This window comes from Eublepharis macularius, chromosome 5 (genome assembly GCF_028583425.1).
Source record: "Eublepharis macularius isolate TG4126 chromosome 5, MPM_Emac_v1.0, whole genome shotgun sequence".
Classification (NCBI taxonomy): domain Eukaryota; kingdom Metazoa; phylum Chordata; class Lepidosauria; order Squamata; family Eublepharidae; genus Eublepharis; species Eublepharis macularius.
Genome location: NC_072794.1, coordinates 127,788,558 through 127,802,637, shown reverse-complemented (window position 1 = coordinate 127,802,637; position 14,080 = coordinate 127,788,558). Strand labels below are relative to the sequence as shown.

Genomic DNA, 14,080 nt, shown 5'->3' with positions numbered 1-14,080 from the left:
GAAGAGATTCTTCTTTACTAAAATGTTTGTCATACTTGGAAGCTCAGACATGGGACAAAAAAGGATGACAGCTTTTCAGCTCCACAATTCTTTGCTCTCTACTCCTTTGTGGTTTAGGAGAGTTTGACAATTCCAGGAGGAGTTACATCTCGCATCAATCTGTGGATCAGCCGATCTCAGGAGCCCAGCAAGGATGAAGGACTCAAGGTATGAGAATGCTGATCCACCAAGGACATGTGACAGCTTAGAAGGGCCAAATTGAGTGCCCACAGTGGGTGTAATTGCTTTGTGCCCAGCAGGATCCATCATACCATGAAAGGTCTTTGTGATTTTGTCTGATTCAGGAATAAGAGAGATTATTTTGGGGAGCTCTCAAGGACACCTGTTCCAGGATGGATTACTACAAAGCTGATTCCCTTGCCTTTATTCTCTTCTGTCTACCATATCCCTCCCTCCTCAAACAAACCCCAATCCCTCCCTAGCCTTCCATAGAGGGTGGGAGGTTTTTCAGAGAGTTGCTATGGCTGCATCATTCTGGAATCTGCACAACTGCTATGGATCTATTCCTGGAATCAGGATTATTTATGATAATGTTAAAAGTCCATCCTAAATATACTTGAAGATGTGGATGGGTTGTCTGGATTTCACTCAAACCTCATGGATCTGCTTGGATCTGCTGTTCTTTTTCAAGCCTTTTCTGTAGTTCAGATCACAAAATACCAACCAACAACTTGTCTCATGAAGGAGTGCTTTTAAGAGTCCTTGCTATCCTTTTCTGCAGGATACTCGGAGACCTGAGAACATGGCACAGCAAAGTCAGTGGAGGGAAGGGCCCAGTGAGTCTTGAAAGAAAATGAGGGTAAGGGCGAAATAAAGTCAATCAGGACATGAGGTGACTTGACCAGTTCATAATGAGTGCCAAAATACTTTTGTGAGAATGCATCTTCAATTGATCTGCATAGAGTTCAGGATGTGAGCAAGCAATAGGGAGATTCTTTTCTTGTATTCTTGCATGCATGTTCAACTCAGATCATGTTGACCATGCTACTGCCAAGCTGTTGGATTAATCAGAAGGAAGATAACTACAAGCTGGGCACTCTGGGAGGCCATCCCATATAGCCTTGACCCATCTTCCCTGCCTGTGGATTTGGCTGAGTCAATTGACCCTGAAGGTTAACATTGCAGGTACAATATTAGAAGGGTGAAACAGGGATTCAGTGAAATAACATCTGGCCAATGGAACTAGGCATGGATCTCTCAGAGGGATAACTGTTATGAGCTCCCAGTCATTTGAAGGCTGGAGATCCTTTGCATCTCTTTGGGGGTAACTGGCTTAGATAAATTAGTTTCTATACAAGGAGTCTTTGGAAGGGATGTAATTATGCCCATTTGGAAAAAAAAATTCTGATTGGAATATTTATTAGGAAAGCCTTCTTGTCAGCATGACAGTGTATGTCAACTGGTCCTTATGTAGTTCCAAAGCTAGGAGAGGTTTTGAATATTGTACCTTCAAGTGCAAAGATCATTCACTCTCCCCACTCTGTACTAGCCTAATGTTTCCTTGTGTCTTTCAGATATAACACAGCAAGCTGCTCTGGGGAACGTTTATCTCCATTTAATGAAAGGCCTGGACCGCTTGAAATTCTCCTGTTTCTCTTGGTTTTGGAATGTTCCTTTCCATTAGGCCATTCATCTGTAAAAGAGCGTCTATCGGCCAAAGCTGCCTTCAGTGCCTTTGCACAAATGGGGATTCTTGGTGCCTTTAAAAAATATTGCTTCTGATTGGTGGATGGGAAAATTGATACTTACGGAATAAAAACTGTATTACCCTGCTCATTTCTTCCCAGTTCTGCATTTCCTAGCCCCCAAATGCAGACCACCTAATCATTGGATGGTACTTTTGCATTTGTTGTGATGACTAACATAATAAGGTCCATGTGTATCTACCAGCAGCTAGCTTTGTTTGCCCTCACTGATGTCATCCAGTGGCCAAATCTGACTGGCTATATACCAGTGCTGGTGTTGTAAGGATGAAGAAGGCCAGTTTGAAGGAACAAAAAAGACACAAAGTTGCAACTATTTGAGATGGAAGGAGGTTTACATGGAGTGCTTGACACTGCTGTTTGAATGCCTGGAGCAGGGAAAAATGTCTGCCCAAATGGGTATTGTGGGGATTCTATCTGCTGCTCCCTCCATGAAAATAATTGTCCCAAAGACCTTTCTAAACTCCCTAAGGGCTGGGAGCTGGGGTTTTCAGTGTCCAAGAAAACTGGTCTCCTAACTGAGACCATTTTAGTGGAGAAAAAGTCATGGCAACTGGGAGCTGCATTAGGGCAGCAGGTTCTTTTATCACTGTAATTCATTGAAAGTCATTTTAGCTTGAGCTGAAGATTTTAATTTTATTTGGCTACATTCACCTAATTTTAGATTCAGTGGTTGAGGGGATATTTGGCTCTCGCTGTGTTTCATAATAAATATCACTTTGGTTCAAGAAGTTCTGTCTTTGACTAGCCTTCAATACTTTTGCTTTGAGTTGTTAAGAACAGAAGGGCAGCCATGTTGGGTCAACTCAAGGGTCCATCTGGGCCAGAACCCTGCCTCCTACAGTAGGCAGCCCCAGAGCCTCCAGGAATTCCCCAGGCTGGCGGTAAAAGAAAGTATCGTTCCCTGAACACTGGGGGTCTAGTTATCTTTCATGGCTAATAGCCATTGATAGACTTATGAATTTGTCTAAGCCATCTAAGCCAGAAAGAACTACATCTGAACTTTTCCATGAATATTCAATGTATGGCTTATAAATTTAATATATACAAAGGTACCCAATTTATTTTGTATGCAAATGTTGGTTTCTTCTGTACAAAATTTGTCTTGCTGTTTAGGTTTCTTATTGCAGGCCCAGTGCTGGTGGGTGAGGAGGGGTGCGAGGCACGGTGACAAGATGCACAGCACAACATTTTGCTGGAGTTAAAGGAGGGCATAACTTTATTGGTTTACAGCTTATGGAGCAACATGTAAAAAAAGTTGTATACGTCACAGATATTTTTCTGAATGTATCATATGCTTGAGCACTAGATGCCTTGAGTTTTAAATAAGGCAAAATAAAAATTCTCTTAGTAAATAAATAAGCTTTGCACCCTCATGAAAATGGGCCCTCAGAGACAGAGTCACAAGATTCTAGCAAGAGGTAGGAAGAGAAACAGGAAGGAATTTAATTATCATAGCACTGTGAAGCAAAACCAAACAAGTTATGTAAAATGTGTACAGTTTGTACTTTATTTAAAATATGTTTCTCCTTTCTAAAGTTTAAAGTGGTTCACAAAAGTTTTAGAACTATCATAAAACATTACAAATGTTACAATCTTAAAACATTACAAATAACAAAAAAATTAGAAAGAATAGCTTGATAGAATACAACCAGCATCACTAAACATCACCAAGGGCAAGCAGAACACTTCAACACACGCACGCACGCACACACACAGAGAACAGCCATGTTTCCACCTGCTGCCCGGATGCCATCAAAGAAGGTGCTGGCAGATTTTCAGTGCAAGAATGTTTTAAAGCTTTGCGGCAACCACGAATCTCTTGTCACCAGCCAGTTTACTTCAGTTCAGATATAAATGGCGGCTCCCAGAGAAAAGTCTCTCCAAAATTTCTTAACCGATTCATAAGGGGAGAAGATGGCTTTTTAAACTCACCAGACCAAGATCACAAAGGACTTTTAATTGAATTACTTGGAAACAATTACTTGGTAAGAAACAGGATTCTCTTCAAACAAGGCAAACATGGCCTCTGTCAGCAGCATGCCCTTTTGGATGAAGTTTCTAAGAGGTCTTTAAAGGTACAAAGTATTACAGTAAACAAGCCTGGACGTGATTACACCAAGTATAATATAGCCAAATTTTGTAACGTATGTAATGAGTGAAATAACCCGCTGAATTTCCGTTTGTGGGGTGTCTCAATAAGGACGTATGGAAGCGACCTAAGTCACTCTGGTCTCAATTGGATAAAGGTAGTAAAGAGCTAAGGCAGTGTACTGGCTAGAATGTTAGATTAGGAGATCTGAGTTCAAATTCCTGCTCAGCTATGAAGCTCACTGGATGACCTTGAGCCAGTCAAATCTCTCAGCCTATCATACCTCACAAAGTTGTGAGGATAAAATGGAGGAAGGAAACCTATGTATACAGTCCTAAGCTTTTTCAGAAAAGGATAGGATAAAAATATAATATAAATAATATGATAACATTGGGGTGACAAGAAGAGAGAAGAAGTATATACAACAAGGTCAGTAGTAATATGTTCAGTATAATCCAGTGGTTTTCAAAGTGTGTTCTAGAGACTCTGGGATCCCTTGTAAGTTAATCAAATGTTCCTCAATATGAGTACCAGAAATGGTGAATATGTTTTCCAGAAAGACAGCTTGCTTACCTTCTGAAGGAGGGTGTTAGAGGTGACCTAAACCACAAATCAGTAAAAAAGGCCCCACAGTACTAGCCTGCACTTGGTATGAACTGACTATGCATTCAGAAATGCATCCAGATCTTTTGTTATACAATGTTCCTTGGGAGTCAGTTCAATATGAAAAAGATCCCTTTAAAGCATAATGTTTGGGAAAGACTGACATGAGTCAGATAAATCAGTGTGTGTGAGAGAAAAGTCAGAGCCAAAATCTGGATCAGAACTCCCAGTGAGAACTTTGTTCTTAGTGAAAGGTCAGTTCTAAAGATAAGAGAATTTCATATTCACGGGACCAGCCTTTTCTCTTCAAATTCTCTTAGATGTAAGGATAAACATACTATGTAGCTCACAGGAGAAGACTCTACCACCATTTACTTCAGAGAGGTACCTCTCCAGGCCAATAAACTGCCAGATTTAGGATTGCTTTTCTAAGCAGGCCCTTTAAAAATGTAGGTCCTTTGTTTTCTTCCATTTGCAGAAGCAGCTGCATAAGAACTTGGGGGGTGGGGTCTGTGATGGCCCCATTAAAAGGATAGGGCAGAAAGACCCAAACTAAGTGTTGAGGCTCATTTGTTAGCCTTCTATATTACAATTGAGGGACAACACACACACACACACACGTTCCATGTTAGAGTTCTAGGCCACTTGAGAGTGACAGCTGGCTGGCTTGTGTCAGACTCTTGGGCACTTGGATATCTCGGGTTTAAAATAGCAGTTCTCTGAGGCCATACAATAGCAAGTGCTTATATGGGCTCATGGGAGGGGGAGAAATGAGAAATGGGTTGCGCAAGAGGCTTCAGCCGACACTGCCAAAATAGCCTCAAAGTTTAGCATTCCAAGCTGTTCCCTGCCGGCATTCCTCCATCCAGGCATCTGGCTTGGGGGCGGTGGGTTGGGTAGGGGTGCTCTTGTTAAAGCCTCGCTCTTTGAAGTTGCCTTGCTCAGACTCGATACTGGTTTCCACTGGAAGGACCCTCTCCTATTCTCTAGACAAGAGGTAATACTCCGTACCAATATATTAGGTTATTTTTTTCTTAAGTGACTTACTGTATCTATTATACCTAGAAATCAATTGTCTATATGAAAATGGAAATCCTTAGCCTTCCATTCTTAAGTTGCTAGTTTCCACAGGCAAAATTTCAGTCATTTCTTGCTGACTTGAAAGCGCTATAAAAATATTTTCTGAATGCAGAGGTGTTATACTTTGTTTTACATCATAATGAGTGGCATAGAATTCAGACTTCTATGCAAAATGGTGCATCAGTCTGTGGACTAAGGGATGCATATAGAATGTTTCATAAGTTCATGTGGCAGATACTAAATACAGGCAGAGAACCTGGGGATGAGCAGGTTGCCGAATTCAGGATGTAGCATTAGAAGTAATTCATTCAGTGCTCATCCAGTGTTTGTCTAAATATGGCACCTCTTCAAAAATGGTGTTAAACCACAATAGCTGCTCATGTGGCACCTTGACAATTGGATCAGTTTTTGCAGAGCAGATATAGCAAAAAGCAATTTAGTAAGAAAGAGGCATTAGCTGCAACAACAGACGTTTATATTGATTCTGAATCATCCTCAGGTTTCCTTAACATGCTTTGTGCAGCTTAATGCCTCTTATGAATGCTTTTCATATCATCTCTGGATTAGCAAGCAGGTGACTGACTAAGAAGTTTGGCATTCATCTCATTGTGAGCTAATACCTGTGCAAGTGACAAGTTTCCTGAGAAAATGTTACCAATTGTTTTTTGTTGCAATACAAGTTTGCATTTATATATATTTTTGGTTAAGGGCTGGAAACTTTCTTGTCTAATTATTTGTGGAGCATAGTCTGAATGAGTCCATTTGAGGTATGAGTTTCGACCTGTGCTAATCAATATCCCTCCAGGGAGATGCACTGTGCCTTCCGCTTCTGTATACTTTTATGCCTATAGTTAGTTTTATATTCCAGAAAAAAACTATAGTTTTCCATTATTAAACCATCATTTTCTATCATGGTGTATGAAACTTTAAGAAAATGTTTTGCAATAAGGGTATGCCATTGCCTAGTGCTCATGCCTAGGGTAAATTGGATTTATATTGATTTAAATGAACATTGGATTAATTTCTTAGTATTCAGTAAGTGATGGAACAGAGCAAGTATAAGTATTTAGAAGACTGAAATGCCTAATGTGAAAAGGAGAGGGCAAGTGTTTGTAGCATTCAGGAGGATTTAGCGTAGACTATCAAAGCTACTTGGAAGCATTTTAAATAATATTGACCTACCTATTAAAGAAAACAGCTATCAGTAATACAAGAAAGGCACATAGTTCTCAAATGACATGGGATGTATGGATCAGGACTTTCCAGTGCTTCTTTTCTAAAGCAAGAGGCACTGGGATTCATCAAGTCAATCTGAGAGTCATACATTCTGACTAGCAAACTTTACCCATTAATCTCAGAGATGTTTGAACTTGTCATCAATATGGTAAAGCACAATATTTATTAATATGTTCTGCAACCAAGCCCTGGCAACAAAAATCAGTTTTTGGAACCGGGCACTGGTTTGGGCTGAGCCTTGGGGATCCTTTCAAGGATCTTTTTATGATCTAGCCTGCCAATGCCACTTTAAGCAGAGTTACACCTATCTAAGCCCATTGGTTTCAGTGGATTTAGAAGGGTGTAACTCTGCTTAGAATGCCAGTGTTAATAACTCTCTTTTATTTGGACACGAGGGGTCCAACTTTTACTTATCCTGGCTTGTTATTAAAGTTTGTTTTGTCATGAGGCAGGAAACAATTTGAAAATTACCTATTACCTCAAAAATTTAGGATATTAAGAAACAAGGAACTCGGATTTACAGTGGCTTAAAGTTCTGAACTATGTAGAGCAGTTTCTCAAGGAATATGCAGGATGCCTTTAAGACTGACGTACAGACATATGTAACCCCTCTAGTGTGTACTTGATGTTATTGTAACCCCCATCCCCAGTCTCATATAGTTATATGAATTGAGAGAGTCTCATGCTTGGCACATGCTTGGTTCTGTTATCATACAGCTGTTATACATGACTTGAATATTCAAAGCTTTGAAACTTAGTTCCAAAGTGTAAGAGGGACGGTGTGGTATGGAAGAACAACAGATGGCTGGACACATGGGAGTTATTTGTAGAGCTGTGCAAAAGCTTCCCACCAAAGCACTCTAATTTCACTTAGTTTGGGGATTTGCTTCAAACTAGCAATAGGCAGGATGGATTTGCTGAAAGCTTGTTGCTGAGACTCAGGAATGTTTCAAGCAGCCGCAGGTGCTCAGCAAAGTCCATGCAAGGCTCAAGCTGATGTATGATGTCAGATGGAAATCGATGGCCAAAGACAAAACTGACCTTAAACATAAAACTTCGAAATAAAATGACCTGGACAGCTATTCTACACATCTAGCTCCTCCTCCAGCAAGTGGGAGTCAAACATGAAATACTCCAGGCTTTGTGAGTTTTCTTAGAAGAGATGAGAAGCAGAGATACCTGAAAACTCCCTCCCATACCTACCATCTCTGATTTTTATACTTCTGGCAAAGTGTTACCAAGTCCAGCCTGGGAAATTCCTGGAGATTTAGGGGCAGTCCCAGGGGAGGGAGCTCAGCAGTATTGTGATACTGTGAAGTCTACCCTCCAAAGCTGCCATTTTCTCCAGGGGAGCTCATTCCTGTAGCAGGGAGATCAGTTTTAATTCTGGGAGAATTCCAGACCCCACCTGGAGGCTGGCAACCTTAATGTGGCAGAATTAGGTGGTAATGAGGTGGCAAAGTACTGAGATGAAAGAATGGAGTGTACTACTTCAGACTCCAGGGGAAGGGTCTCATTCTTCAAAGCTCCTCATACAACTGATTCTCTGCAACTGGAAAACTAGTACAACATATGAAAGGCTAGGTGTTAGCATTGTTGCCTAATGTGCTATTTTTTTAAAAAAAATTGCAGGGAGTTTCTACATGGAGGAGCACTGAAATGTGATTCTCCTGTCAATAGTCTGAAGTTCATTCTACCACCTCAGAGCTAACTGTGGTGTTTGAACTGGAACTTTATCTACATATGCAACAGAATAAGGTGGTGGATGGGACCACTTCAGAATATAGATGGAATAGTTAGATTTTAATATTCATGTAATAATTCCCTGCAAATAATGAAAAAAATCAGACATAAAGGATCTAGCCCAGCCCATTTCATGCTCTGCTAATTTTTCCAGTTATAGAAAGTATTAGTGTTGGTGAACTCTAAAATACATAATCTCTCTTTTGCAGTCTGAAGCAGTATAGTCTCTTCTACCACCTCTGTATGCTGCCCCCTCATTACCACCTCATTTTGCTGCATGTGTAGACCAGGCCCATGGCAGCTTTTTCTACATACAACAATGCACTTGCATGGCTACTGTATTTCAGCGTCATCATAATATGGACTACTTTACAGGATTATTGCAAAGATTATAGAGATGATGGGTTTAAATCCTAGCCATTCTGTTGACATAACAGCAGCACCACGGTCATACTGGCATTTCCTCTTGTAGTAGAAGGGAGGACAATCTCTATCAATTCTCCCCTCCTACTCTTTGCCCCCACATCGTTCCTGAGGGTCCAGTGACCCAACAAGGATACAGATTACGGGGCAAAGAAGGCTGCAGTGGGAAGGGGGCTGTCATCATTCAGTGCAGCTCTGCTCACGCTGCTTAGCATCCAAGCCAATGCGAGTAAAGCACATTAAATATATGAGGCAAAGTGTAAGGCAAATGGTAAGAGAGCCAGTTTGGTAAAGTGGTTAAGAGCAGCAGGACTCTAATCTGGAGAACTGGGTTTGATTCCCCACTCCTCTGCTTGAAGCCTGCTGGGAGACCTTGGTTCAGTCACAGCTCTCTCAGAGCTCTCTCATCCCTACCCACCTCACAGGGTGATTGTTGTGAGGATAATGATAACATACTTTGTAAACCACTGCAAATGTGACATTGAGTTGTCCTGAAAGGCAGTATATAAATAGAACGTCTTTTTTGTGTTGTTAAATATTACTATTTCTAGACTTTTTTTTCTGGAAAAACAACATGTGGTACAGTGATTAGAGTGTCAGACTAGGATCTGGGAGAACCAGGTTCAAATCCCTATTCTACCATGCAAGTTTCCTAGATGACTTTGGGCCACTCACACACTCTTAGTCTAACTTACCTCACAGAATTGTTGAAAAGATAAAATGGAGGAGAGGAGAACGATGTAAACTGTTTTGGGTCCCTATTGAGGAGAAAGGCAAATGAAGTAAAATAAAATAAATATTTTAGATCTGATGCTTTCAGGCTCCTCAAAAATCAAGAGGAGAGCAAGTTCCTAACCCTCATTGTTTCTCACAGCGTGCCTATTAGAAATTATTTGCACCATGTCTGTTAACTAGTCAAACTTTAAGACTTTCAGATCCTACAGATTTTAATATGCAAGTTAAGCATATATTATTTATTTATTTATTTTATTTGGATTTCTATTCCACCCTCCCCATGAAGGGCTCAAGGTGGATTACAACATACTAAAACACATCAATTTATACAGTTAAAAACCATGAATAGATTGATAAAAAACATGGTATGTTATAACATATTTCACATACAAAAATATAAAAAATATATATTCAGATATATATTTAGATTTAGATGGTGGCAATCGATAGCAGCAGATACAACTCGACACGATAAGGTGGTGGACAACCTTAGTAGGGAGGGATTCAGATTATATTTTCATCATTTCCTCCATTTTTCAGCCAGTGGAGGCCAAGCCTGACCTCAGCCGTATGCCTGGCGGAACATCTCTGTCTTACAGGCCCAGCGAAATGATAACACATCCTGCCGGGCCCTGGTCTCAGTAGACAGAGAGTTCCACCAGGCTGGAGCCAGGACCGAGAAAGCCCTGGCTCTGGTTGAGGCCAGGCGGGCCTCCTTGGGGCCAGAGACCACTAATAGGTGTTTCTCTCCCGATTGGAGTGTCCTCTGAGGCACATATAGGGAGAGGCGGTCTCGCAGATAATCTCTGTTACTGAAACCAACAGTACTCATTAGCTGCCTTGAGTTCCTATAGGGAAAAGGAAGGATAAATATTTTCCAAATGAATTCATGAATCAATTAGCTTTGGTAGAGCTGTAGCCAATGTAATCTCTTTGCCCCTGAACTAAATGGTTTAACCCTACAGTCCATAGGCCTTTCTTCACCCTCTGCTTGCCATAATTTTCCATATGTAGTTCTCTGGAATCCTAGCAGATATGTATAGAAATCTCCAAAAGGCACAAAAAACTAGCTTATGATAGATTCCTGAAGCAGTTATGAGCCACCATAGTATAGTGGTTAGAGTGATGGACCAGGATATGGGAGATCCAGGTTTGCATCCACACTTTGCCTTGGAATCTCACTGAGTGACCTTGGGGCAGTCACTTTTGCGTGGCCTGACCATCCTCCCAGGGTTCTTGATATGTTAGGCCCCCTTTGTGGAGAATAGTGCGATATAAAAGTCTAAATGAATGAATGAATTGTTTGAATTTTTGTAGGCGCAAAGGGTGATTTTTGCCGATTCTTCCCTCTCACAGCAGCCCCAAATGCTGCTCCTAGGGATTGGGGGACCCCCCTCACATCCTCCCCCCTGTGCCCGTAGAAATTCTAGACAGGATACAAGTTAACTCATCCTTCTTTCTTCCTTGAATTTGGAACTTGCTTTGGGCCATTAGTAGGGAGAAAACTGAGGTAAAAAGGAACAAAAAATATGAATCAAACATTCAGAAATCAGCTTGGCTATTTTCTGAGGTCAGTGTGAGTTTTTTTTTTAAAGAACATGTATGGAAAGAAGAGCAAAGGCCCTTCTCCATTATCAGCACACAACACATAAGAGAACAACTTCCCCTAAGATTCCATTTGTGCCACTCTTTGCCTATCTCCCCCTTAAGCCAGGCGTTATTCGAATCACTGCGTGCGCTGCTAGCTCACATCATATGGCACTGCTGTTATCAGTGCTGGATGATAGCACGGCTAATCTCCTGTCACCTATTTTAAGAGAATTGTGCAGCTGAGCAACAGACATATGGGGTACAAGGCAGGCTCCATTTGGAGTTATATTGGTAAGTCCATGTTTTTAGAATCGAAACAACTCCTGGTTGGAAGACTCTGTATCAGATAAAGGTAGTGCTGCTGTTTTCTAAAAGCTAAACCCTACCCTGCACCGCAATGCCCTTTTAGCTCTTATCTGAGGCCTAATTAATAAACAATACTGTTTTGCCATTCTCTTGTAACTTTTAATGTTCCCTTTTATTTTATTTTTTTCCTGGTGGCAGGTAACTGAAAATGTCAGACACTGAGGAAATAATTGAAGAATATGAAGAGTAAGTGTTGGATTCCCAAGTGTTTTCCATTCTTTTTCAAATCCATAATTGTGCTGGCCAGGTGGTAAATATCTTGCTTTTTGGACACTCATAATGTGGCGGTACGGTCAATCACCTTTATCATTTATATCTTTATGATGCAGGTATGAGAGAAATCATGACTTGGAATTATTCTGAATATTCAGAATGTTTGTCAATAGCAGATCAGCTGAGATAATTTTGTAGCCTTGGAGAAGGCAGAGGTCATGGCTTCTGTCATAGAAAGAACCTCACCAAGTCAGCCTTCAGTGATCCACTTATCCTATCTTTGGCATTTCCACATGTCCTTAAAGGGACAGTCCACTCACCGAATGCTGATGGCTTTCCCCCTTGACTCCAGACGTCTCTGTTTTCAAAACGGTTACAGGCTATTTGGCTTCTGTTTTTTCAGCACCTTTTTGGGGCCTGTGGGAAACTGTGTTCCCCTTTGACAAGGGAAATCTATGACAAATTCAAAAGTATTTCCAATCAGATAATAAGTCCATCTAATAAGATGCTCACGGTTAGTCTGTCATCTGAAGAGCTCTATACCAAAAGGCAATGACATATGGCATGAGTCACAGAAGATACCACCCATATAATGCATTAAAGTGATTTTTGCAGTTATGTTGCATTTCTTCTTTTCCATAAGTATTTCTGAAATAAATAGATAAATAAGAAACAGTACCTTGAAATGAAGAATATGTGGTAAATGTAGATCATGGGTGCCTCATAAGCAGTCTAGATGGTTATAACCATGTCACTGGCCCCACTGTTGGGTAAGGAGAGGTTTTTGCCCTTTAGAGGAGGAGTGCCACTTCAGAGTTCATTATGGGGCAAGGGATGGATTTCAGCGGAGTGCAAAATTAATAGAAAAGGTTAAATACCCACTCTTGAATATTTTTAAGTTTAAATTTTATTTATTTCTTTGAAACATTTGTAGGCCTACCTCAAACAACTGGGACCCAAGGCTGGTAACAAGAATAACAGTAAGCTATATCTTCACAAATAAAACAACAGCAACAACAATAAACCAACAATAACATAAACATTAAAACAAAGCCAATCTAGCAGCCAACAAAAACATGACTATTAGCATACTCTTAACAGACAATCCCCCAAGAAAGTTCCAGACAACACAGCAGTCCTTTGAACTTAGCCAAACATTAAGAGACCCAAAAGCTCAGTTCTGCAGCCCTTCTGAAATGCTACCAGGGTGGCATCCTTCTGGAAGGCCATTTCATAAAGCAGGGGCAGCTACTAGTAAAGTCCATGAGTGAATAGCAGTTGATCGCACATTAGTGGTGGAGGAGTTGCTGTGCTAAATGGAAATTGTGAAAAAGCATTTGAAATTTTAGAGAATTTGAGGTAAGCATTTTCATTTTTATTCTTCATAGTAACTACTCCAAAAACATTATCAAAACACCAATCAGCCACTCCCTTCTTTTGCAGATGGCAAAAGTTTTGTGCCTTTGGCACACACTGTGTAATCACTATGTAGTTACTGAACAGATGTGATGCTGTGAGGTCCATGATCAGATGTTCCCAGAGGCCTTTAAAGCTAATTTGGGGTGGTATAGGGCTCCAGTTCAGATGAGGGCCTTTTGGAGAGGGAATGGGGATTTGACCCTTCCTCCTTTGCATGATTTTGCTAATTAAAACCAGTCTTCCCTTCCTATTCAAAGACGGGCCCTTTTCCGTTTTTTCTTTAAAGGGCAATAACACTATAGGGCTTCAGTTTTGAATAGCAAAACTGTGCAGGGATGAAAGGGTTAAACACCATCTCCCTTCTCCATAAGGGGCCCCCTAAACTACTGTAATCAGGGTTGCCAATCTCCAGGTGGGGCCTGAAGAGCTCCCAGAACTACAAACATTTCCAAACTACAAAGATAACTTCCCCTGGAAGAAATGGCTATTTTGAAGGGCAAACTCTATGGTACTATATCCATAGTTGAGGTCCTTCCCTTTCCCAGAATTTGCTGTCTTCAGGCCCCTCTTCCAAATCTCCAACAATTTCTCCACTTGGAGTTTGCATTCCTAGATGTAATTGAGCTTTAAAAGATGCAGAAATACAGTCCCTCTGAGAACACAAGAGCAGGGTGGGGTGTTTTTTTTTGGCCTACATAATGATGGCCTTAATGTGAAATATTCAGTTTTTTATTCACTATAGCTAATAGCCAGTGATAATTCTAACAGTTATTTGTCTAATATTTTTTAAAATTGATGTATTAATGTCAGGGTTGTC

The 14,080-nt window shown here is 40.7% G+C and overlaps 1 protein-coding gene across 1 annotated transcript in view; it reads left to right on the top strand.

Annotated features, from left to right (window-relative positions):
• Window positions 1-2,494, top strand: part of LAD1 (ladinin 1) — a 38,510-nt gene extending 36,016 nt beyond the window's left edge. The window contains exons 8-10 of the mRNA XM_054980980.1: window positions 118-207; window positions 782-859; window positions 1,575-2,494. Of these exons, the coding sequence (XP_054836955.1) occupies window positions 118-207; window positions 782-847 (156 nt within the window). The 3' untranslated portion in view covers window positions 848-859; window positions 1,575-2,494. The remainder of the gene's footprint in view (window positions 1-117; window positions 208-781; window positions 860-1,574) is intronic.
• The last annotated feature ends 11,586 nt before the right edge of the window (window positions 2,495-14,080 follow it).